General features: G+C 37.4%; 1 protein-coding gene across 2 annotated transcripts; it reads left to right on the top strand.

The window, feature by feature from the left end:
* LOC124717148 lies at positions 1 to 24329 on the top strand. Of its 2 annotated transcripts, none has more exons than XM_047243902.1 (8): positions 1 to 119; positions 2431 to 2552; positions 6101 to 6223; positions 12657 to 12729; positions 12812 to 12888; positions 13555 to 13705; positions 17950 to 18108; positions 23238 to 24329. In XM_047243902.1, exons 1-7 carry the CDS (start codon positions 101 to 103, stop codon positions 18021 to 18023), a joined length of 639 nt encoding a protein of 212 aa, XP_047099858.1. In that variant the 5' UTR covers positions 1 to 100; the 3' UTR covers positions 18024 to 18108; positions 23238 to 24329. The 2 variants fall into 2 exon arrangements, with proteins under 2 accessions (XP_047099858.1, XP_047099859.1); XM_047243903.1 differs by lacking the exon at positions 1 to 119 and adding an exon at positions 1035 to 1270.
* Positions 24330 to 25772: the final 1443 nt, after the last annotated feature.

Below are 25772 nucleotides of genomic sequence, written 5' to 3'. Positions count from 1 at the left end.
CGGACACGTAGTGGGTGACTAGGTCGCTTGAGGTGTAGAAGGTATTATCTCAGCTGCAGAGTACTCGTCTCTGTGTCTAAGAAGAGGAAAATTAAGTCGTATGTCTTCCGCAGCACCAGGTAAGTAAAGCAAAGACATGATAATGTCTTTTTAAACGCAGTTAAAGAAAAGGCTGTACCGCTACTGTTAGAAATTTCAGAATCTGTTTTAGTTAAGGATTCACGTTACTGTTAGAAATTTCAGAATCTGTTTTAATTAAGGATTCACGTTACCGGGCGGAGATCGGATTGCTACTGATAAGAAATATTCTAAGTTTTAGCCGCCGTACTAGAAACATGAGCGGTAGTTATGCATCGTACATTACCTACCGCGAACCGCAGTTTCAAACAGCTTTTGGCATTTTGTAATCACTGACTACCAATTCTTTTTTGTCTCTGCTTTTCCGATTATTTTTCGTCCGAATCACAGTGCACAAAGTTCTTAAAAAGTTGCGCTGGACATTACAAGTAAAATTACTGTGCCTTAGCACTCGTTAAGAGCGCGTACATCTGTGTTTGTTTCTCTGCGTTTCTTAACCTTTCTCTGATACTGAAACCTGCGCGGATGTCTTCAAACCGCAAGGTTGTAAATTTTATTGTTGAATAATCAGTGGTATCTGCAATCGAGCTTATTGCACCGTTTGCGCGCTTCCCATTAACCCAACCATTTTGTTCTTGCGCGCATTGCATCACTGGGAAGACCGAGAGTGAATGGCATTACATTAAAGAAAGTGCCTTATTGCCCATTCGGGTATAGCAGCCACATTCCTTGGAATGTTCGTTGTAATAAGTCAATACTCCAAATACACCGTCAGCTACTAGACGCAAGTGAATTTTTTTTTTTTTTAAGGGATCCGCCTTGTTCGCCGGATGAATTTTTGAATTTTTATTCCAGTAAAAACGAGAGAGACTATTTATTTGCTGCCAGACCAACAGAAACTGTGCTGTTTTCCAGATTTACTCACTGGAAACGTCACGTAGCGGTTATAAATCAGTTTCATTGCCCCTCTATCATTCTGCCCAAGACACATTCCACACAGCAGTTATCAATTTTTGGTTCGTGTTTTAAATCAAAGCTTGAAGAATTTACGTCTTATCATTCTCCAGAGGAAAATTTCATTTTTCAGTACCAACAGGGGACATGAAGTGAAGTTTTACCTTGCTCCTGTACACGACCATTTCATTGGCCGTGTGTGCCAACAAAGACTTGGAAGGAAACTGTTTACAATATGGTGTGTTCTTCAGCAGATGTAACACTTAAAATGTTTGTGTAGCTAACTGATAGCCAGTTATAGGGCTGTATTTTATGTATATGTATTTAGTATTCTGGAAACTAATTGAATTATCACTAGGCCCTTTTCGCTTGCAGACTGAAAGTTCCTTTCCTTCAGTACTGAAACAGTTAATATATTTCAATGTAAGAATTGTGGCTAATCAAAGAACATTTTACCCATAAAGTACATTGAGAAAAGAAAGGTGGTTGTATCCTTAACTGATGAGACCCAAGATAATTTCGTTACTTGAAAGTGAAAATATGAATGACTTCAGTCATACTTTTGTTCGTGCATGCAATGCAATTGAAGAAAAATTGTGAACTGAGTAAGTCATCACATTAACTAATGAAGAGCATTGCAACTACTATGAAACTTATGGTAGAGCTCAGTCATCTAATCATAATATGGGGTTGTATCTGCATCTACACTTTGCAAACCACTGTGAAGATAATGGCAGAGGATATGTTCTATTGGACCAATTATTAGGATATCTTCCTGCTCCATTCATATATGGATTGCAGGAAGAACGATTACGTAAACGATTCTGTACATGCTGTCTGCTCTCGTCTTCGCAATTCCTATGGGAGCGATACGTGGAGGTTGTAATACAAGGGGCGATCAAAAAATTCCCATTTGAATGTCACACAGTTCAGAACTGGTATGCGAATAAGGCAAAATCATCATTAGTATTGAGACAGTGATCCCGCTGATACATCATGTTGACGATATCCATTTGGTGAAGCACCGTGTGCTGCTGCATGAAGATGTCCATAGCTACCTGCTGCACATTCTCATCTGACGGGAATCTTCAACTCTTCGAGGCTTTTTTTACGGGACCAAAGAGGTGATAGTCACATGGGGAAATCAGGACCATTTTAATTACCAATATCAACAGCATTACTCAGGCCAAAAGTTGCTGAACAAAGACAGCTGGAAAGATCCTCAATGATTCCATCTGAAATGCAGATCTGTTCCCCAAAGTTTTGTTACAGCTTACGTTCAGTTTATGGACAGTAATTCTGTTTTCTACAAAGTAGTTACTAAATTTTGTATGAGTGTTAAATAATTTGTGGTAGTAACACTAACTTAATTTAGTGATGCCATCTGTTTCCTTCTAGTTCCAGTGCACGGTATGAACCTCCAGGGGAATAATGATATGAACTTGGATCCATCTAAGGAGTATATTTGCGAGGATACTGCACCACTTAAAGACAATATTTGTATAGACGTGGAAGCACAGGTATTTATATATATTACACAATGTTTTACAGTATATACTGCAGTCAAAACTTCATGCCTCTTTATCTACCCAAGTATATGCAGCCAGCTGTCTTTCCTGCATTGCTTCTGCTGTTTACACATTCCAGTCCTTTGTATGCCTACCTCTTTTCCACTTCCTGAGTCTCCATGCCCACACTTTCTGAACTATTCTGTCACCATTAATACATCTCATACAGTCATACTACTCTAATTGCTTCCTTTCCATCCATTATGGATGGGAATTATCAATGAAACAATCAGTTTTTGATTATATCAGTTTTCTTCCATACCAGTTTAGCCTGACTGTTAAAACTGCTCAAAACAACCAGTTTCTAAAATAAACCAGCTTTCAGTATTTTTTATTTCTTTTACTTTCTGTAACAAAACATAGAAATGGAACAAATATCAAAAACTTTTGACTCAGTTTTAAGATACATAGACTCAAAATATTAAATGAAATACACAAATAAAAGAAAATTTAGTCTGTCCACTGTTTGCCACTTTTTTGAAAAGTGGCAAGCAGTTGAATACTACAGAAAATCACCATTGTTTTCCTACTGATGCAAATTTTTTGTAACTGTGTTCATAAACCATGTTGTAATTGGGGATCATACGACTATTTGGGCATTATGATCAGTCATTGCAAAATGATGAAAACTGGCGCTGAACTATTTCTTGAGTTATCTTGTCTGTTTTCAGGGGCTACAAGTGGATAAAGGTATATAAGTGGATACAGGCAGCAGATTAGTTACTTTATATTTTTATTGTTTACTATGAATGAACTGTTGTCAAGTTTTTATTTATTACTGTTACCATATTTCCTTCCTCTTATTATTTCATAGAAGTGGCAGACAAATCGCCATTCAATCTTTTAAAGGAAGTTAAGGATTGTACTTCATTGCTACGTCACTTCATAAATTTCCAGACTAGGGTTGGTGCCAATCTGCAATACAGCAGATGTCCTGTGACCACAGCGAGAAACTGCTGTATAGACCAGGCAGGCGCAACTCTTGCACACTGCATGTACGTGTGTAACTTAAGCCACGACACATGGCAACAGCAACATTATTGTCTCAGTAATGCTCTAACAGTTTTTATGCCATATGTCTGTTGCTTGTTTCTGTCAGCATTGTTATTAAAATAGCACTGATCACTTTTCCCATTTTCTATAACAACACAATGTTTCAAACCAATGCAAATTCCATGAATAAAAATTAATCCTTAAAAAACAGTTTTTTTAAATAAAAAGTTTTAACACTGCTGCTGTGGCTAATTGATTTTTTTTTCTTTGCTCTTATAACCAGGACCAACCAAATACAAAAAAACTGTTGTGAATAACTAAAATGCTGATATCTGTTGTAAATAGTCAGTTTTTCCCATTCCTATTATCCATTGAATTTATTTTCCTCATTAATTTTCTGGCTTCATTCCTTACCCTGTTTGAGACCTTTTTTTTTTTTTTTTTTTGTATAACACTTCATTTACATTGCAGGGCATCTGTGGTATCTACAGTGAGCAAAATATGATGCAATTGTGATCAAATGTGGATAACTTATCACTGGAGTCAGACGAGAACTTTTAATGTGACCACAGGGGCTCAACACAGACCTTTCATTGTCTTAGCCATTGCTCCTAGTGACAGAGCCAACAATGCATATCTCCTGTCCAACATGAAAGCTTCTTCCTCCCTGCATTTACCACTAGATTCTGTAATAAGTTGTGATTAAGACAAAATGTTAGCCATGAATCACTTAATTATATTATTCTACTTATACAGGATGGTTATAATTAAACTTTCATTACTTGAAATGTCTCCATGACAAACAAGTGGTCGCAGGGCAGTGAAACTTACTGGAAACATTTTTAAGGACATGGAGAAGAGAAATAATGAATAAACCATGGAAAGAAACACATTTTAGTTTCCACACGAGAGGGGTAAAATCTGTTAACTGCGTACCATGTTTACATTCCAGGTTGCAATTGTTGTTTAGTGTGATGACCACCAGCATCCACAACAGCCTGGAACTGCACTTGAGACACTGTTTCACAATTGTTCACAGCACTTTTTGAATGGTGGACCATAGAATGTTCAGCTATTGCCATGCAGCTCATGCACTGTCTGAAGATCACACGTTGTGTCCAGATTCTTAGCCATGGCAACAGTAACTTCCTTAACAATGTGTGGCGCAGTTGCCCAGAGGCCTCTCCCAAGAGGAGCAATTCCCAAACTGCCAGTTAATTTGAACTTCTGTATCATTCTTGAACCCTGGTGTGGAAAGAGGACCTCTGCACATTCCTTTAATGCATCATTATTCATGAAGACCAGCAGCACTATTGCTGTTGTTTTAATAAAACAGCTTTATGGGCAAAGCACTACTATTCGTGTCCAGACAAAAGTTTACAGTCTTCAACTGTAATGCACACTGATGTTTGTGTGTGAGGCCTGCATCATCATACCATTACCAGCACCTAACATCAAATCATGACATGAACACTACTAACATTGCAAATCCTGCAACACACAGTCTGAACACCATTCCTTTAAGGTTGCCTGCCCATACAGTAAATAGTTCTCAGTCTAAACTGAATCAAGCAGTGAAAGTTTAATTATAGCCACCCTGTAGCATAACAATTTGCTACTTATTTCCCTGTCTTTCATTTACATCTCTTTGTCCTGTCAGAATCATCACACATTACACAAAATGAAAGTACATATGTGAAAGATCTGTTGATAAATTCAAAGTTCATAAAAATAGTGAATCCAAAATGCTGGAAAATTTGTGATGTGACTGCACATGCAGCTTTCAGAATTTGTTTTTAATCAGGACGAATCGCTGGCAACTACAGAGAATTTTCCTATCTTGACTCTGGAGTTTTTTTTGCTCATAGGATGATAGTTTGTAAACAACAGCTGTGACACAGTTACTGTCCACAGCACCTTCTGCGTGGGTAATATTTTCCAAACAGATTCCTTTAACATATGTATTATTTTTCATCTACCTCAGAGCAAAGCTTTTTCTAGAATCATTCTTAGAAATAATTGACAATCTATGCAGACAGTCTGAAAGCATAGTGAAAACAACTGTGTATCTTTAAATACTGTAATGAAGTTCTCAAGTCATGAATGACAACAATGTTTGGATTTTGAATACAAGAAAACTTTTCTTTCTTTCCCAAATTTGTTAACTATTTGTACTATGAATGTAGAAGAGAAGAGCTGGCTGAGCTCATCGACAGAGACAATAAAATCAGCTTTTGGACGAATCCTTTAATGAGCTGAAGTGTGTGTGTGTGTGTGTGTGTGTGTGTGTGTGTGTGTGTGTGTGTGTGTGTGTTTCCATATGTATTCAAAATCTAGCTCATTGGCAGGATTTGCCCAAAGCAAAAGTAAGTTGTCTCCTTTATTCATAAATTAACAATATTTTGTCAGAACGGTACTTGCCATATTTAATGAAGAGATAAGCATACATTAATTACCTGTTCTTTGCTGTACTGCTGGTAGATGTAAAGGTGTTTCTTTTTTTACAGTCATACAACAGAACTTTGAAGAAGAAAATGGAAGATCCTGCTGCTCTTATGCGACAAAGAATATGGGAATTAATACATTGCTTCACTGATGCTTCACCGTGGGCATATGCATTAAGCTTTGCTGTAAGTAACTTATCTTTTATTCTTGGTTCAACAACCAAAACACATGTTCATTCTATCAAATGTGCTAATTCTTTCAAAAAATGAAATAACAGCAAGTAGGCCCTGTTAATATGTAAAGTGAAGAAAAAAATGCCACAGTTAGCAGTTGACATGTGATTCCTCGCCAAAATTCAAGACAAAATATGTCTTGTAAGACCTAATCCCACCAATAAGTTTAGTAGAAAGACAATTTAAAAAAAAATGAGGCTCTGGCAATGCAGTAACTGCGAGCAGCATGGCCAACAACAGGTAGCATGAACTCTGCTTTCTACCAGAGATGTCTCATGAGCTGAATGAGATGAGGCAGTGCTGTGGGGAACAGGTATGCAGACTTGTCAATCCTAAGAATTGCGTTTGCACCATTTTTTTCCTCCTTCTTCGGTTAAAGCATCAAATTGTATCTCATTTACACCGTCACAATGTGGCATATTGTATATTTCCTTCTGTTATTGTTACCTTTATTTAAACATTAAGACATAAAATGAACTTCTTACAGGCATAAACAAGCACTTTGTTTTCATCTGTAACAAAAATAAAACCAATAGAAAATAATAGTGGATACAGTAACATCTTTAGTATCCCGTGAAGTACAAAAAACACAATAGGTAGACTATAATGGAGTGCACATTACACTACTTGCAATAATTCCTTTCACTATGTTTGACATCCAGGCTTATCTACACAGAGCTGGTACATACATGTACAAACAACGTTAACTTTAGAGAACATGTTCAAAATGGTCACCTTCTATTTAAAAACACTGTCACTTGCTGGATCATACTTTGCCAGATCCTACACAACACACACGCATCCACCACTGTTGAAGTGGCATGCACTCGAGCTATTAGGTCGTGTACATCAATGGGTGGAGCACTATACATTTGTTCCTTGAAGTGTCCCCGTGAATAAAAACCTAGTGGATTAAGATCAGGGGAACATGGAGACCAGAACCTTGGACCTCTGTGACCAATAAATTTCCCTGGAAACCCATAATTTAAATAGTTATGCATATTAATTCCAAAGTGTGGTGATACATTATCATGCTTAAACCATTGGTGTCACCAAACAATAAGTGGAATGTCTGCTAATGCATCAGGCAAAGAAGTGCACAATACAGGGGTGCATTCAACTTGTCTGACAATAAATATTGGCCCAAGAGCACTTCTCCCATGATTCCAGCCCAAAGGTTTTTGCCAAAGCATGCCTAAAAGCCATGTTCATGTGCAAAATGTGGATTGTTTTCTGACCAATAATGGCTGTTGTGGAGGTTGAAAATACCTTTGCAAGTGAAGCTAGATTTGCCAGTCCGTATCATGTTATTTGTAAAATGTTTATCTCCCTTTCGGTGCAAAAGCCATTCACAAAACTGTACTCATCAAAGGCAATCGTCTCGCTGTTGGTGTTGAGTTTATGTGTGATGATATGGATGCAGTCCTTCATTGTGCAACACTTTAACGAACAGTCAGTGAGATATTTGGAATTGCCTTCCAATATCATGGGTACTTCAGGAAGGTGATAAGTGACTGGTTTCAAGAATCATGTACTCTCTTTGTGGAGTATGTCTGGTTCTTGGACAACCTCTGTCCATTACTAGTGTACAAAGATTACCGGTTTCCCAAAGGAAGACATTGCTCCAAGTGATGAAAAGGATTCTTATTGGGATGGCATCTTTAAGGATACTGTGCAGTATACACATGAGCAGCAGCAACAGCTTGGTTATTGACTGCACTCATTGTCAAAAATGTATCAAGATATTCATTGTCTGTGGACTCCATTGGGAAGCCACCCTACATGACCATGACAGGACCCCCAGTTGTATAAGAGTCAATAAATTTAAATACCATGGTTAGGTAATACAAAAGAATGGGCATGACAGTGAGGTTACTAAATTCAGGCCAAGAAAGATGGAAATGGCCTTTTAATTCACTAAAGATGTGAACAGTAAGAGATCTATCTCCTCCCAAGCAAAGTTGCGTCACTATATTACTTTAATAAAACCACAATGCTTATACACAATCAAATATCTTGATATCTGTAAGGCAGGAGAAATGTGGAAAAAAAGAGAGAAAAATCCTATGAAAACTTACTGAAGCCAGTGAAACAAATTGGTGAACACAGGTACAGTACAATAAAGACCTGTATAAGAAAATTGAACAAAGAAATGCAATGATAAGAAAATGCAGAACGATGTTTTACAGCCATCTGGTTCATCTGAATGAAAACAGGATATGCAAGAGAATTTATGAACATGTCAACAGGAAAAAGTCTCCCTGGTGCAAGAGGTGCCAATAAATCAAAGGTGAAACTCCTTGGCAGATTAAAAGATGTGAATGAAGAATGCAAAAAGTGGCCAGATGTTCGGAAATGAGAGCACACTTCTCAAATGAAAAATTATTGCAAAAACTGGAATTAAATAAGAAAAAGTTACTTATAAGGCTCAGATCAATCGAAAGAAAGAGCCATCATCTCTTTCAAACTGGTGGCTTGGACCAGATGACTGTTCTTGTCCATAATATAAATAAAATTATACACAAAACAACTGTCTGATGATAAATGTGTGGATTCAGAACCAGCAACGGCACTATCTGCTTTGAAGAAATAGTGCTGTTGCAGTAGACAGTTTTTTTTGTAAAATCGAGCTGGGTGTCTCTACGCAGACAAGGTCTCATCATATCTTTTTGACAAAACAGCATCAACTATTCATAATTATGTTTCCTGAAACCACTTCAGACGATAGTTGGGGACAATTGTTTCATAAACTCAGGCAAACTTTCATCCTATCTCATCAGTGAGCTGACATTGCCCCAAATGTAATGATGACACTTTTGGTAGTATTTCAAATGAAAAATAAAATAAAGTCCAAGTATCAGAATATTAAATTCCATGTACTGAAATTAACTTCTTCACAGGACTCTGAACTTCTTAAAGGTCTGGATATGAGCAAAACTCAGAATGCAGTATAAGGTAGCATGTGAAACACAAAGGTTTTGTCATTAATTCTCATGTTAAGCAGACATATTCTTAATGTTTTTGTAATGTATGTCTTGTGTGGGGTACAGTAAATGTGTGCCCCCACTTTACACGTATGCATCTTACTGCCAGTCTTGTAATCATCTATCATCATTAATTAGAAAATTCTATTCATACTGCTTGTTCTAATTTATCTTTTTGCATGGGAATTTCTACCTATAGTATTCTTTATCCACAGCTTGAAAGTATCTTAGATTGTTTCACTCTTAATAGATTTGTGTTTCTGCATTTTTAAGTCAATATTGGCAAATAATGACTGCCGTTTCATCATTTTATTTTCCTGCTGAGTAAATTATGCGGTCCATGTTTGATTAACTAGGCTGATTCCATTATTTGAAGCCTCTGTTTTACCCTAACAACACTGAAATTGTTAGGTGTTTTATGCAGTGATTATTATCTGTCCTTTCATTTTAATGTGACATAATTGTACTTCAGAATAAACCTATAATTTTGCAGATTTGAAGACAGCTTAATCCTCAGACTATTATATGTTTTTCCAAGAAGAAATTCAGAGCCATGATGCTAGGTTTGTTACTGGTAGGTTTCATCAACACATGTTACAGCGATGCTTCGTGAAGCCAAATGGAAATTCTTGGAGGGGAAACAGTGTTCTTTTCTTCAAACATTGTTGAGGAAATTTAGATAACTTGCATTTACAAGTGACTGTAGAGTGACTCTGTTGCTGCCAACATACATTTTGCATAAGGACTGTGTAGATGAGAGAAATTAGGGTCTACACAGACGTACATAGACAGTTTTTCTGCTCTTGCTCTATTTGTGAGTGGAATAGGAAAGGGAATGACTAACGGTAGTAGAAGGTACCCTCTGCCGTACACTGTATGGTGGCCTGCAGATTACATATATACTCGTAGATGTAATGAAGTAAAGAAGCCGAATACTTGTACCGGCATTAGTACAATGTAAGCTACCTTTTGGTATATGACAGAGGTTGCCCTGTGTGCCAGTATGATTAGCCTTCAAGGAACTGGGTTATTCTAACCGATGGAGGGCGCCACAAACGTTTAAGTCATTTTCAGCTAGGTGTCCAGATAATGTTGATCACATAGTGTATATACTTAATACATGACTCATAACAGAAAGTTCATAATTTTGTTTGGCGGTGGGGGGGTAGGGAGAGAAGAACGAAACCACGATTATTGCAATGTTCTCTGTGTTGCACACCTTGAGGTTGGACCATTTACTGTTTCCATTTTACTTCTTTTTTCCACATTTTAGAACACCTTCTTCCTGTTTTCATACTTGAACTGTATTCAGTTTTTGATGAGCTATCCACTGGTCCATTTTACCACTAAATCTGAGGGGACTGCAGTGGGGAGTTTCCGCCATGAGAAGCAGTGGTTAGAATACCCAGTTCCTTGAACAGGTTTCTGCATGATGTTCCCGAATTTACGGCACAAATGAGTCTTATCTTTTGCACTCTAAAAACTTTTACTTAGTTTGACGAGTTACTTCATGCATGTTCCATATGACTTAATACAATGAAAGTAAGCAATGTTTGCAAGTGTTTCTTTTATTTTTATACCTCCTATATCTGACATCATTTGCACTGTTCTGTAATGTCCAGTGCCCACTTCCATTCAATAATTGTCTCAATCTTTGCTTACTTCTTGGAATCCAGCAATGAAGTTCCTTGGACTGTATACTGAGATGAGAGTCATTGTATCAAAGGAAAATTCATTCGAGAAAAATAATAAATACGATGTAGAGTTGTTGACCAGAACTTTACCTTCAGGAGGCAAAATATGTAGCACTGCTGACAGATGCACATAAACATACAAGTGATGACATTTCCCTTCTTGTGGGGGAGGAGAGACTAGATTGGGGAAAGCTAAAAAGAAATTCAGATCATTCAGACCCTAGGATGTGAGGGAGCCACCTGAAGAGAGGATGAGGTGCAACGTACCCACTTGTGATTTCTTGTGGCACTTGGTGTCTCGTCAGTGGAAGATCATAGAATTTCTGCAAACTAGTTGTATGGTTATTCCTCAATAATGCACACAGTACAGCATTGAATTGTGTTGACTTGTTTCCACATTTATCATTGCTGATGGCAATATCATGACCACTTTTAGATTTCACATGAAATGTTGTTCACAGGCAGGCACTTTGAACATCCCATCTATCAGTATGGTAGTGGCAGAGTATCTGCAGTACATTTCCACAATTGAGTCCTCACAAAATACGACGACATTGGTTTCAGTTTACACAGTTAGTTAACAGGCCAGATTTCCAGATACATGACATACTGATGTCCACGGCGTTGACAGAAAGACACGACTGGAATAAAAGTCACTCACAGACTTCCTCAAAGAAGTTAATTGAAGATTAATACAAGTTGCTACCTGAGTGACACATACATGTTGGCTACACTTATGCTGGGCCAGAGTCTAATAGAGATGTTACTCGTGTTTTAGCTCACATGTAAATGAAGATTTTTGGGTCAGAGGGGTATTAATTAAACTGGCGTAGTGATATTTTATGATCTTGAGAATTATATTGCAGTTTGTAAAACTTTAGGGTGAAAATTTGACAATGTAAATAACCTCTTGGTTCGGGTAACAATTTGGTTTAACTAAGAGATAGAAAATTATGAAAGTTTTCATTTCTACTTCATTAGCACACCATAATCCTTTGTGGTGGATTACTTATTTACAAGTAAAGTTGCCATATTTGAAATTAATTTAGTCAGTTCTTTAATTAAGGACTTCACTGAATAGTGGGGGGTGGGAGTATGTCGTTAAAAAAAATGGGACAAAAGATATACACATCCTGGAATCCAATAAATGGTAAAGATAATTGAGATGTGTGCTAACTTTAATTACAGACAGCTTGTAAGTTGATTAGTTTTTGGAAAACTGAAAAGAATGGAATGAGCTTTTTCTAATGAATTGTGTCAATATTCATAATAAATTTATGAGAAACATCAGTTGTCTAGTGTTTTGGCAAAAACACAGTATGTTTGGTTATACACAGTTGAAATATAAATGAAAAGAAAAAGGTTAATTACTTGGTATGGGTAGAATATTAGTAAGAGGCACAAGTCACAGCTTGCTGTGTTTCAGAGAGAAGACCTTTTAAAGAGCTGAACTCCCACCTTTATCACTCTTAGAGTGTAAATAATATATTTCATATCTTAACAGTTGTGAGTGTGATGTTGGCAGAAAAAAAAAAACAAAAAAAAAAAAAATCCTAATTTATAGCCTGACGTATCAGAAGCATAATTCTGCTTTTTCAGTTTCCATGTATTACTTTTGGTTGACTTAGTTTAACCTTTTGTGAAACTCGACACTGATTAAATCTGCTAGTTGAACACTAGTTATGAGTAAAATATCATTTGTTTCAGACACTCTTTACAGTTCCCTTGATGCATTGTGTTGATCTACAGTGTATGGAACGCTGTTTGCCAGTGAGTGTTTGTGAGTATAAAAGCATCTCCTTGATAACTTTCTCGCTCAGTTTCATAAACTATAAACTGAAGCAATATTTCTTCTGTTTCAGGCAACCTATGGTATACAAAAGTTGTGGTCATTATCTCATTGATTATTACAAATTTGCTGTTGGCTGTACTTTTGAGTGTAAGTGTAATATTTTTCTCTTTCTTTTGACAGAGTGTAGTGTATTTTACTATGAACTCTGCTGATGACTACTTCATGTATTAGTATAGAAGTAATTGTAAAAATGCAGTGTTTTAAGAGTGAGAGACAAACCAATTTCAATGCATAGGATGTCATTAAATGAACAATAAATACTTGTGAATGTAAGGAAACTCTTGAGCGAAACATTAGTATAATCATGAGGTCCAGTTTCCAGTACAGAGTATCAGCTATCAGTGATCAATACAAAATAAGTCTGTTGAGTATGGAAGTAACTTTACTGATATATTTGTGGATTCAGAAATATTAAATAATATTAAGTTTAAATAAAATTTTCCATATAAACCAATGGAAAGTTATTCTAATTCTTGGGATCATGTGGGTTCTAACCTATATTTTGATGGAAACTGCTTCCTAGCACAAAAACGGAGAGAATAAGAAAGAGTGATTGTAGGAGCTTCAGGATGACAGCAACAGAATTTCTATCTGGCGGGATGAATGGCAGCTTGCTTTAAAAGTCTAATTTGACTGAAGGTGGATTACTAGGAGAAAATCCACATCATATTTGAAATTCAAATAATTCTTTTTCAGGAAATCAAGGCAATAACATCGTATACTGATTTTTTTTCTCCTTTCCTTCTCTGACAGGTTAAAAGTGAGTTGGTGAAGCTCTTCAGCGTATTGAATTATACGCTGCTAGCAGTTTATTATGTGCTGGCGTTTCTGTTGTATGTGGCCATAGAGCCTTACGACACCCACTTGGCACTGCACATGATTTGTGTTACCTTGGCTCTAGCATGTGAGTATTTTCGTAAGTTAATGACATGTCATAAAGTTCTAGACACTACTTGACTCTCGAAGTGAAATTAAACTATGTGTCTAATGGTGAAGGTTGCATTATGTTCTTGGGTTACATCCCCTATTTCAGCTGAAGCATGTTTTTCAATGTTTTTGTTTATCTGATAGTAAAAACATTTACATTAGTAGGTATTTGAGAGCGGTGCTTTTACTTATTTTTTGTCGTATTTTAAAGAATTGTTTATAAATATGAGACAGACCCTCTAGTTGCCTTCAGTGTGCAAAAGCTTAATACTGGCAGTAGACACACATGAAAGTAAAGTGATGTGTTGTTATTTTCCAACAGTTTTTGGGTCACAATCCACAATCAGAAGTATGTAACTCCACACTTTAGTAACCAACTGAAGTGATTCCTCCTTCCACCCTTCTGAATAGTATTTTGTGCTCTCACAAACTCATAAGGTACTGCAACTCTCTTCTCTCTCCTTCTGCTGGACAAGGAAGGAATACAAATGAAGTTATGAGGATTTCTTCCTGTACCAACTGCATGTAAATCACGGGAAAATGGTATGCTTAGAATCATGTGTATGTGCTGTCATTAGTCTAACATTATAAACAGGTGGCTGAAGAATAAGCAGGTTATCCTTTATTATGGGATCTGTAGAATAGGATGAATGAGTGTTTTATGCCTATTCTTTATGGGTCTTAGTCTCATTTTACCTGCCACGTTTCCCTCTATCTTGAAATAGTAAATAGTGGCATGATGATTTGTTTGAGAGGGCTGAAAATTAAAACAGAGATCAGCAGATCTTTAAAGTTTCATTTATTTTGTCTCAGGACAAAAAGTATAATTTCCACACAAAAAAATAGCAGTGATCAATGAAATGAAAATATTTAAAGTTCTGATAAAATAATTTAATCATTAAATAATAGCAAAAGAAAATGCATAGAAAAACAAATTTGCTAGTTTTCAGAACTAAGGGCATAGTTTTAGGTCACAGTGTTCTTTCTGACAGGTGTCAGGAAGATACTGTACGAAAAGAGGCATGATTTACTGGGACAGGAAAATCCCCCAAGTACCACAGTAAGGGAGGCTTACTGGGATAGTATGTGAAGGAAAAATGGATTTATTTATTTGTGTAAGAGTCTTGTAAATCTAGTATAGACACTGAATGAGCCTGTAAGTGTTACAGACATTTCTTTCATTGAAAAAAATTCAGCAAGAAATAATATCACATAATTATTGATGACATTTTACATATATTCCATCAGAGGATGGTACAATACTGTTTTCCTTGAGGTTCTCTCTCAGGATAAAAACAGTCCTCAACTTAGCACTGTTTTACTGATGAACTGAATTTATCCTTGTTTGATGTTATTTTTTATCTCCATAAAGCATTATGCACTTTGATGTACAACGCCTTTTTTAGAATAATACTATATTCCATTTATTATTCCAGAAGAATGAGTCTTTGGTTCTGAAAACTAGCAAATTTTTGCCTTTGTATTTGTATTCCGCTTCTGCCACTTAGTGATACATTTTCTCTATGCACACTGCAAATAACACACACAAAATGGATGGATACATAGTCATTCCTTGTAAGAGTAGGCTTCCTTGCCTGCGGCGATACAGTAAATCTAATGATGACCTTAAAGTAATGGGATAGAAATTGACCATTGTGCATGATCATCCTTACTTCAAGTGGTGCAGCAACTCTATATACTGTAGCTTTGTCTTGGTAACAATGAAAGATGTTTCAGCGAATAACAAACCACACCTTATCAATAGTTATCTATCCATCCGTAGGACTTGCATATTGGGGGTCCTATCTGGGAATATACAACACTGTTCATTACTACCCACATATCCTTCATTCAGTTCTCATTGGCCCAAAGTAATGAGCAAGTTCCCCTTCATATTCTGGGTGCTGGATTTTTGTTACTCCATGATCTGGAACACTTCCTGCAAAATGTGTCAGCATGTCAAAAGCACATGAACAGGAGGAAGGGATGAAAAAGTCCAGCTTGTAGGCACAGGGAACACAGATCTGTACATTTATGTGAAATGTGTGAGGAATGGTCAGCTATTATTACATTAGAGAATGAAGATATTGCTAGAATATTGCTCAGGTGGGTGGAACCTGTACCAAATGGACTAACAAAGAATATTGAATGCCTACAAAGATGGTACATGAATGGTCACAGGTTTGTTTAACCAAAGGGAGAGTGTCATGGAAATGGTGAAAAACCTGAAGCAAATTACCCCATAGAAATCTGCTTAGAAAGATTCAAGAATCAAGATATGACTCTCTGGCCTACTGCCTGAACACGTTTTGTTAATTGCACAATATTTCCTTAAAACAACAGCCTTGGCTGCTAGTTATTGCTGGCAAAAAGAATCTCATTGTATCTATTCTTTTGGAATTCCTGGAAAACATGAAATTCTCAGGAAATTACATCTTACCTGGAAAAATTAGGGAATTTCAGGAATCTTGTAAAATCTAAGGAAATTCTGTATTTTTAGCCTAGCATTGGAATTTAATTCTATTGAGTTTTACTAGTCACAAATTTTAAAATACTTAATATTTCAAAGTGTGTTACTCATGCGAATATTATTCTACATAAATTATTGATGTTTAAAAACTGCAATCAAACTAATGCTTGTGGCCACTATATCCCAGCTGAGAGGAAACAAAAGTAGTAGTTGTGAGATATCTTTTAGACACCCCAGAGCCAAAATTCACACTGGTTCAGATCAGATGATCATGCAGGACATGCATCTGGAACATCTCTGGAGATAACAGATTCATGAAAGGGCTCTGTGTGTCAAATGTGCTTTGTCACATATTTTTCACTGGGTGAGTGACGCAAGGTGAATGATAACGATGGTTTCCTCACAGTTGCGCTCTTCGAAAGTGAGAATGACATGTTGTATGAGATGGTCTTGAAAATGTGCAGATGTTGTGGTACACTTGATAGGTCATCCAGGTGTATTGTGGCTCTTTGTGCACAACAAGTGGCTAAACAGTACCCATAATTTGGCAGTTGTGTGTATTCACTGCATCCTGTAGTGTAAAATGTGGCTTGTCACTCCACAGAATATTGCCCAACTACATGTCACCAACTTCAATCTGTGCCAGAATCTGAAGAGGGGATCCAGAATGTTGCTGTGGATCATGAGGTTTCAGTTGCTCCACCATCTGGATCTTGTATGCATACCAGTGTAATGTAGACCACAAATCTTTCTGTACTGTTGGCCATGGATGGATAATTCTCATGACACTTTATGAGCACCAGCAGTACCCATGGCACATGTTGAATGGTCAGTTACAGCAACGGCAACCTCATCAATAATGTCCATCAAGATAGGAATCTTTCCTCTTCCAGGTGCCACTCCAAGCTCACCTGGGTTTTCCAATGATATTAATTTCTTCTTTAAACCATTCAGTGACATAAGGCTTCTCCTCAGAGCTTTCAGTTAGCAATATTTTCTCAATGTAGCACTGTAAATGCTGTCATTCCCATAAAAAAGTTTCACTGACAGCACAAGGTCTAACTTCTTGGTAGCCATATTGATAACTCATTTTATGGCTTGTCAAATGACAGTGTAGGTGTCATATCATTATACAGTGTAAAGTGCCAGATTTGAACCTGGTGATCAAAATTGGAACTAATTCATTTTCCAGCATAAATTGGTTCCACATTAATGGGTTAATGTGTCTACCAAGTTTCGCTATGCTATAATTACAGCCCATACTGGACCTCCATGAATAGATGCACTTCAATTATAATCACTGTGTACTAAAACTTACTGCTTGCTGCTCCTGTAGCTATCATGATGACAACATTAGACTAGTTACAGCAAGCAGAGAAGCATTCAAGCACTCATTCTTCCCATACTGCATACTAAAATTGGACAGGAAGGAGCAATGAAATGGTACAATGAGAAATACCCTCTGCCATGTTCTTCACAGTGCTTCCAAATTTGTCTCCACACCAAACTTCCCTCACTTCATCTTTATTATCTTCGTCCCTTCACTGAACTGTCACAAGCCCATAGCAGCAATGAAATTAACAGAGAGCAGGAACAACATTTGTGAAACAGAAAACAGGGTGAATGCACCATTATGAGTAACACAGCTAAAATTGTGGCAATATTTCTAGTACTAACTTTTGTAAAATCCAACTGTTATGTGTGCTGTTGCTATGTAAATAGTCCTATGTATTATTGTTTTTGTGTTGCAGATCCTAGTTGGGTTCTGAGCCGTTCAATGACAAAGAAACCAAAAGTAAGAATTGTGTACGTAACACGTGCATAGTTCTTCACAAATGTCAGTAAAAGTTGCACCACTAGAGTGAATTTTGCAAATGGTGCATAAGTATTGCCAAAAGACCAGGCATAAGGTATTAGTATCATTTTCATCTCTGATACGTGTAACTGGTAGTTTTTCACTTTAGTTAGCATAATAAATAGGGTATTTCAATACATAAAATGGTCGATGAAGTCAGCAAAAAAGTCCAGTTATTAAACACCAAAAATTGTTAAAATAACGCTGTTCATTAAAAATCAAAGATGGCTCTTATGTTCCACTGCTTTCTTAAGTAGATAAAAGAAACAAAATCTATTTACTGCACAAGTGTCACAGTGTCAGTTTAGTTTGGAAATCTGATTTTTGTGCTTGTCTATCACTCAAAACATCAACTATAATGAGAATGGTTACCTTTACCCCTTCCATTATTAATCTGACAATGGTAGCTTACAGTGTTGATGATTTCTTCAGTCCAAAGACAGATTTGATGCATCTCTGCTAGTTAAATCTGTCCTGTTTTAAGTTTCTCAATTTTTGCATAACTACTACAGTGTCAACCATATGAGAAAAGTATCTGGACACCGCTACATAGTGCATAATTGACTAAAGCAGACCCATCAGTATAAAAGCAGGTGGGAGGGGGGGGGGGGGGTGTATTGTGTTGTCAGTACAGAAGTAGTAACAGCACAGGGTTAGTCAAGAGTAATTGACTTCAAATATGGCCGAGTCATTGGATGTCAACTGATGGATTTCAACCCTCCTAAAGCTGCTCAAGCTGAATGTTGGTGGTGAGATTGTAAAGTGGAAACATGAAGAACCAACAACAGCTGACCCAAGACCAGGAAGATGACATATAGTGACGGGCGGGGACCGTCCAGCTTTATGGAGGACGGTTGTGAAAATACACGAAATTGGTGGAAGGAATCACTCTTGAGTTCCCAATTACTACCTGCGGGCCATCTAGCACACAACTGTGCATAGGGAGTGTGCATTCCTGTAGCATCAACTGCACATCGGCCAGTCCATTGCCATGAAATGGCATCAAGAAGGTGCTGATCTGCATGTCAGTGGAAAGAGTGGATAGTACCACACCTCTGGTAAGACAGACTTCAGTGCTCCTTGTCAACACTGATTTAACCAGCTGCCCATTGCTGGTAGGCACAGTTCGGTTGCAGTTTTCGAAAGCATCAGTACGTAGTAGTAAGAAGACAATACTTGACCTTCATTTTGCAAATAGTAATACAGAGTACAGTACTTGTATGTAGGAGGCACAAGGCGCACAGGAATCAAGAGATGTTAAGTTAACTTTGTTTTCATCCTAGAAAGAGAAAGTTCTTCCAGTATTTTGTACAGACAGATTCCTGCCACTGGGCATCGCAACTTAGCTCCTCCATTGTGTGTTTCAGCACAGACTCCTGGAGTAACTGACACAAGAGGGGGTGGTTGAGCAGTGACATATTTTTGTAGTCATTGCTAAGCGATGATTGAAGTGGTGACACCACTGAACAGTGGATGACTGGAAGTGAGTGATCGGGAGTGATGAATTACAATATACATTGCGGCAACCTGATGGAAGGGTTTGGGTTTGGCAAATGCCTGGAGAACATTAACTGCTGTCATGTCTAGAACCAACAGTGAAGTGTGGAGGAGGTATTATTACAGTATGGATGTGTTTCTTCTGGTTAAGGATGCTGCCCATTATTGTGCTCTAGAAAACACAAAATACGGAAGGATATGAACATATTTTACAGCAGTGTGTACTACATTCAGCAGAGGAAGAGTTCAGCGATGAAGACGACAGTGCATCTTGTCACAAAGCAGGAGCTTTGATGCAGTGGTTTGTGGACAATAACATTTCTGAAATGGGTTGGTGTGCCCGAGGTCCTGACATGAACCCTACGGAACACCTTCATTCTAGATCCCAATGTCCAACATTATTACCTTTGGTTTCAGGTCTTGAGGAAAAATGGGCTGCCATTCCTTCCACAGACACCTAATTCAGTGTGTCCCAGCAGAGTTCAAGCCATCATAAAGGTGAAGAATAGACATGTCCCTTATTAATGTCAACTAATAGGTGTTCGGTCCACTTGGCTAGCTGCACAGTCTAATGTGCCGCTTCCCGAGTGAGAAGGTGTACCGGTCCCTGGCATGAATCTGCCTGATGGATTGGTGTCGAGGTCTGGTGCACTGGTCAGCCTGTTTACAATGTGAAATCTGACATTTAATTGTTTGCCGCTTCTCGCACGTATCATATACATATATAAACCTTATGGTTTAAAGGTGGTTTTCCATCTAACTTGGCGAGTGTGGGCTGATTCCCATTATTCCGGTTCAGTTATACTGTGTCGGCAATTGTTGCACAAACACCATTTCCATGTATGCATACACCATAATTATTCTACCACACAAACATTTGGGGTCACACTTGCCTGTTATGCGGACCGGACTGCACAGTAACCCTGGGTTCAGTATGGGTTGGCAGTGGAGTGGGTGGACTGCTGGGGCCTGTTGTGGGGTTGAGAACCACTGAGGGCTATGGCAGGACAAAGCCCCTCTGTTGTTTATAGGTCCCCAGTTCAATGCATCCGTACATGCATGCATAAAATAGGTGTTTGGATTGTTTTGCTCAGATAGTGTCTTTCTGCTTGGAGATGTTGCTATAGACAAGCCTTTGTCTCACTTTAAAAGTTTTATCCTCCTAACTTTCCTTTAGTGCTATTAACTATCTCAACGAAGATAAAAAGTCAGTCGGTAGCTGCACAAGAAAACCTTAATTGGGTTCATTTTACCGGTTTCCACAGTTTAAAATTACATCGTCAGTAGTGGAATAGGGTCAAATCGCTGGGAAGCCAATGTCAAAATAAGAATCAGCCGGTAGTTTCCTTTGCTGTAGAGTCAATAAAACACAGTGAAATCTCTAAAAATATATGATACGTGCGAGAAGCGGCAAACAATTAAATGTCAGATTTCACATTGTAAATAGTATGCACGAGAAAAGTCAGCCATCAGTTTGGGTTTGGCAAATACCTGGAGAACGTTACCTGATCTATTGTGTAGGACCAACAATGAAGTGCGCAGTTTGGTGGTTGACTTTTCTCATGCATACTATGTATGACGTGAAATATGAGATTCAATTGTTTGCCTTTCATCGCACGTATGTATATTTTTAGAGATGTCACTCTGTTTTTTAATGAGTCTGTAACACAGGCCACTACTGTGCAGTGTTTATTTTGACGTTGGTTTACCAATTATTTCAGCGTATTTCACCTCTAAAGATGACAGTTTCAACTACTGAACCTGGTAAAGTGAACCAAACAAAGGTTTTCTTGTGCAGTTGACGACTGACTTTTTATGTTTGTTGAAATATTCTGCAGGTGTTGAACAACAGCCATGAACAAAATCATGAACTATTAACTATTCTGTGCTATCTTGGGATGTGTCTTATCAACATTTTCCTTCTAGCAGTTAAGTTGAACCATATATTACTTCTCTCTCTCCTATTTTATCCTGTTCTTGGGATGTGTCCTATCAGCATTTTCCTTCTAGCAGTTAAGTTGAACCATGTATTACTTCTCTCCTATTTTATCCCGTTCCTCTTCATTACATATCCAGTCTACCCACTTAATCTTTAACATTTTTCTTTGGTATCACATCTCAAAATTTCCTATTTTTATAGGTACTGTTAATCTCACATGTTTCACTTCCATATGTGGCTACGCTTCAGGGAAATACTTTCAGAATAGACTTACTAACACTTAATTTTGCTGCAGATTTTAAGGTATTTTTATCTTTATATATTGACAACATTTTACAAAGAATGAAAAATCCAGGATGGAATGTAAAAATATTATGAAAAGGCAACATAGTGTCACAAATAAAGCTTTTAACCAGTAACGCCTTCGTCAAAAGTAGACGACCCCCCCCCCCCCACTCACACACACACACTCTCTCTCTCTCTCTCTCTCTCTCTCTCTCTCTCTCTCTCTCTCTCTCTCACACACACACACACACACACACACACACACACACACACACGTGACTGCAGTTTCAGACAACTGTGGCAGTGTGGCTCCAGCTGCCTGAGACTGCACAGAGAGAGAGAGAAAGGATATGGGTTTTAAGGGAGAGGGTAAGGAGTCATTCCAATCCCGGGAGCGGAAAGACTTACCTTAGGGGGAAAAAAGGACAGGTATACACTCGCACACGCACACATATCCATCCACACATACACAGACACAAGCAGACATTAGTAAAGGCCTTTACAAATGTCTGCTTGTGTCTGTGTATGTGTGGATGGATATGTGTGCGTGTGCGAGTGTATACCTGTCCTTTTTTCCCCCTAAGGTAAGTCTTTCCGCTCCCGGGATTGGAATGACTCCTTACCCTCTCCCTTAAAACCCATATCCTTTTGTCTTTCCTTCTCCTTCCCTCTTTCCTGACGAGGCAACCATTGGTTGCGAAAGCTAGAATTTTGTGTGTATGTTTGTGTTTGCTTGTGTGTCTATCGACCTGCCAGCGCTTTTGTTTGGTAAGTTTCATCATCTTTCTTTTAGATATATATATATTTTTTTTTTGACGAATACCTTACAGGCCAAAAGCTTTATTTGTGACAGTCTTTTTGTTGTGCCTATCTGTGACTCAGCATCTCTGCTACATGGTGAGTGGCAACTTTTTACAAACATATCTTTTAGTTTTTATGGCTTTTTAGTCACCCATCATGCACAGCTTGCTGAGTTGCTGCAGTGGCACATACTTCATAAATTTCCTGTTGGCTCATAGTTTATAAATTTCTCATTGTTTTCATTAGAAGTGGAGATTACAAACAAAAAATGTACTACAGTACAGAAAACTGGATGCATAGATTATTAATAAAAAAAACTTTCATGTCTTAGCTATAAGGAATAAAAGAATTCCAAGACATAAATGAGCAACTGCCAAGGTGATGTTTAGTATCTCAGGTTTAGTCTTGCTGAGGTTGTGTTAAGAGCATTACAGTTGTTGAATTTCATAACATATGTATTAAGTCATTTACATTATACTGTAACATATACTTCTCCAAAATGTCTCATATATGTGTAAGAAATTACCATTCCAGGTGATATAGTTTGTACTGATGTCAGTTATTTTTGGTACCTGACAAAGTTTATTATAAATAGCATCTGCTTAAAATCCATAGTTTTGTTGTTTCTTATCAGAATTTTCATCTATTTGTTTATTTTTCAGAAAATACCACTGCTCCAAGTTGCTGCCACTACTAACAAATCCCACTTCAGAATCAAGATCAAACATTGCAGATGTAAAATAATGTCAAAGGGGAGAACCTCAGTTATACGGATGGACATACACATTTTGAAACTGGAAATCAACTAACAGAGCTGTGCCAACAACCACAATATCGCTCCTCATATCTTCATCCTAGGCATAGAGAAAAACTGTGAAAGTAGAAGATAATGACATCATTTATACCTCTCTTAATTCAGTCAAGAAATCCAGAGCAATCATGAAGGGCCTCTAACATGTGACAAAAATTAGAACCTTAGACTCAAGAAATTTTAATTTATAGGTCAGCTTCATCCAAAGAATTAGCCAGCCATTAGGCCATTAAACAAAAACACTGACTTGAGGAAATAACCAAGGATTAAGAATGTAAATACCAGAGGTATAACACTTATGGAAAGAGGGTGGTGGATTGATTGATGACTTCACTATTTACTTGTGTCTGAGAGTGCAGTATGTTGTCAGCACTTTCTCTTTTTCTTAGAATGTTTTCTTTAATCTGTTTTGCCTCTCTCATTTTTCTAACTGATAAATAGGCAATCACTTATTAATAGCACATGACGTAAGATACTACCTGGTGGCCTCAGTGCAATGTGTGTCATCCAGAATAAGCTCTATGAATATTTCAAAATTGTATCGAATATTTCATAGATCATGAATTTCTGAACAATTTGTAAGATACTAATTTCCACTTCTGTACTTATTATTCTCTGTTACCCACAGCGACAAGTAGTTTTTCACATTTAAGGGATCAAATGTCATCAATTTGTGCTTTATAATTCACATTGTTTCACCCTGACCAGTTTGTCATCGTACTGAAATGGTGCAAGTGCGGAAAAAATTATCATCTTGACATTCCAATTTTGGAATCCAAAGAAGAAAGTAAACAATATGAAAACAATACCTCACAGGTTCACAGTAGAGTTAGACATTTTTATCAGCCAGGACTTTCCTCATTCCCAAATGCCCACTGTATTGAAGTCTGCACAATGTCAAAGACTGCTGTACCATATCAAACTTTCCATTTTTTTTTTTTTTTTTTTTGAGGATAATTGACAGTCAGTTTGACTTAAATTATTAACTCCCGGATGGTAGCAAAAGTGACATACAGAATTTACTGCATCAAAGACGTGTTTCTCATATGTCTTCCATTTTTTATGTTGTGTGGTTGAAGCTGGACCCCTTGATTTTTAGAAACTGTTACTCCTAGTCAGTGGCATCACTTTCATGTGTACAAGTTATTAATCTTTGTAACTCATGGCATAGACTGTTTTACATTTTCCAGACTGTTTTACATTTTCCAGTGATCAGATGAGGTGTCCAAGTGCATATTGAATCTGTTCACCTGTTCAACAGTTCATTGTGTTCAGCCCTCCTCCTCTGTACATTGTAATTACATTGCTATTTAAAAAGCAAAAGTAATCAATCATTTTAACCTCTGCCTTTTCTGGTCTCGATTATTTGCTTTTATGTGGGTTTGCCTAAGTGCAACAATTCCTTGCCCAATACCTTTTTTATAGGACTATTATTTAATGTTGATATAAGATGTTATCACTTTGTTGAGTCATTCTTCACTACAACCTTCACATATTATTTTCACTTAGAACAGGTAACGTGGTGTGATCAGGAAATTTTCTCCAAAACTTAAAAATTAACATGAAATTCCATCAAAGGTATATTCCAGTTATACACTGGATCTTGTTTTAATAGTGAACAGAAAAAACCCTCAAACAGTTTGGAATTTACATGTGTTTTTCCAGAGATCAAAAGTGTTCTCCTTAATATAAACTTTTCTTCTTTTTGTAAGTTTCATTTGTTAACCATACTCTCTTCACTTAAACAGAATGAGTTAAAATTTATTCACATAGAGGACACATACTATTGTGGTACGTGTGAGTGCAGTGAATACTATAAAATAGTGTACAAATTCCCCAGCAGGAGCAGTGAACTTGTTTATAATGCATGTGTAGCAACTGGACACTTACTAGTGTTGTGAGTGTGAGCACAATTATTATGTGGAGGTGGCAAATGTTCTCCCAACAAGGCTAAGCAGTTTGTACACTTGTGGATTAAGTATGGCAACTGGACACTTACTACAGTTGTAAGTGTGAGTGTGAGTGTGATACATGCTGTTTGATAGTGCAGATGCAGAAGTTCTCCTAACAGAGGGAAGCAGTATGCTTATGCACAAAGGACTCCTGTTGTTGCTAAAGAATATGTTTCAACCAGATGACAACTGGACACTTACTACAGTTGTAAGTGTGAGTGTGATACATACTGTTTGATAGTGTGGATGCAGAAGTTCTCCTAACAAAGCGAAGCAGTATGCTTATGCATGAAGGATTCTTGCTGTTGCTAGAGAATATGTTTCAACCAGATGTATTTGTTCCTTGTGTTTAAATTCATAATATGTATGATTATTATCAATAAATGAATAAATGCACAATTCATTTTATTTTGGAATAATTATATAAGACATAA

This window comes from Schistocerca piceifrons, chromosome 9 (assembly GCF_021461385.2).
Source record: "Schistocerca piceifrons isolate TAMUIC-IGC-003096 chromosome 9, iqSchPice1.1, whole genome shotgun sequence".
NCBI lineage: Eukaryota > Metazoa > Arthropoda > Insecta > Orthoptera > Acrididae > Schistocerca > Schistocerca piceifrons.
The sequence above is the reverse complement of the archived record's forward strand: the minus strand, read 5'-3'. Positions and strand labels throughout refer to the sequence as shown.

What these genes read in the sequence shown, in the direction of transcription:
- LOC124717148 (XM_047243902.1), top strand. An exon ending in GTATAGACGTGGAAGCACAG is followed by an intron (nt 2,553 to 6,100) that starts GTATTTATATAT and finishes CTTTTTTTACAG; the next exon opens with TCATACAACAGAACTTTGAA. An exon ending in CTGTTTGCCAGTGAGTGTTT is followed by an intron (nt 12,730 to 12,811) that starts GTGAGTATAAAA and finishes CTTCTGTTTCAG; the next exon opens with GCAACCTATGGTATACAAAA.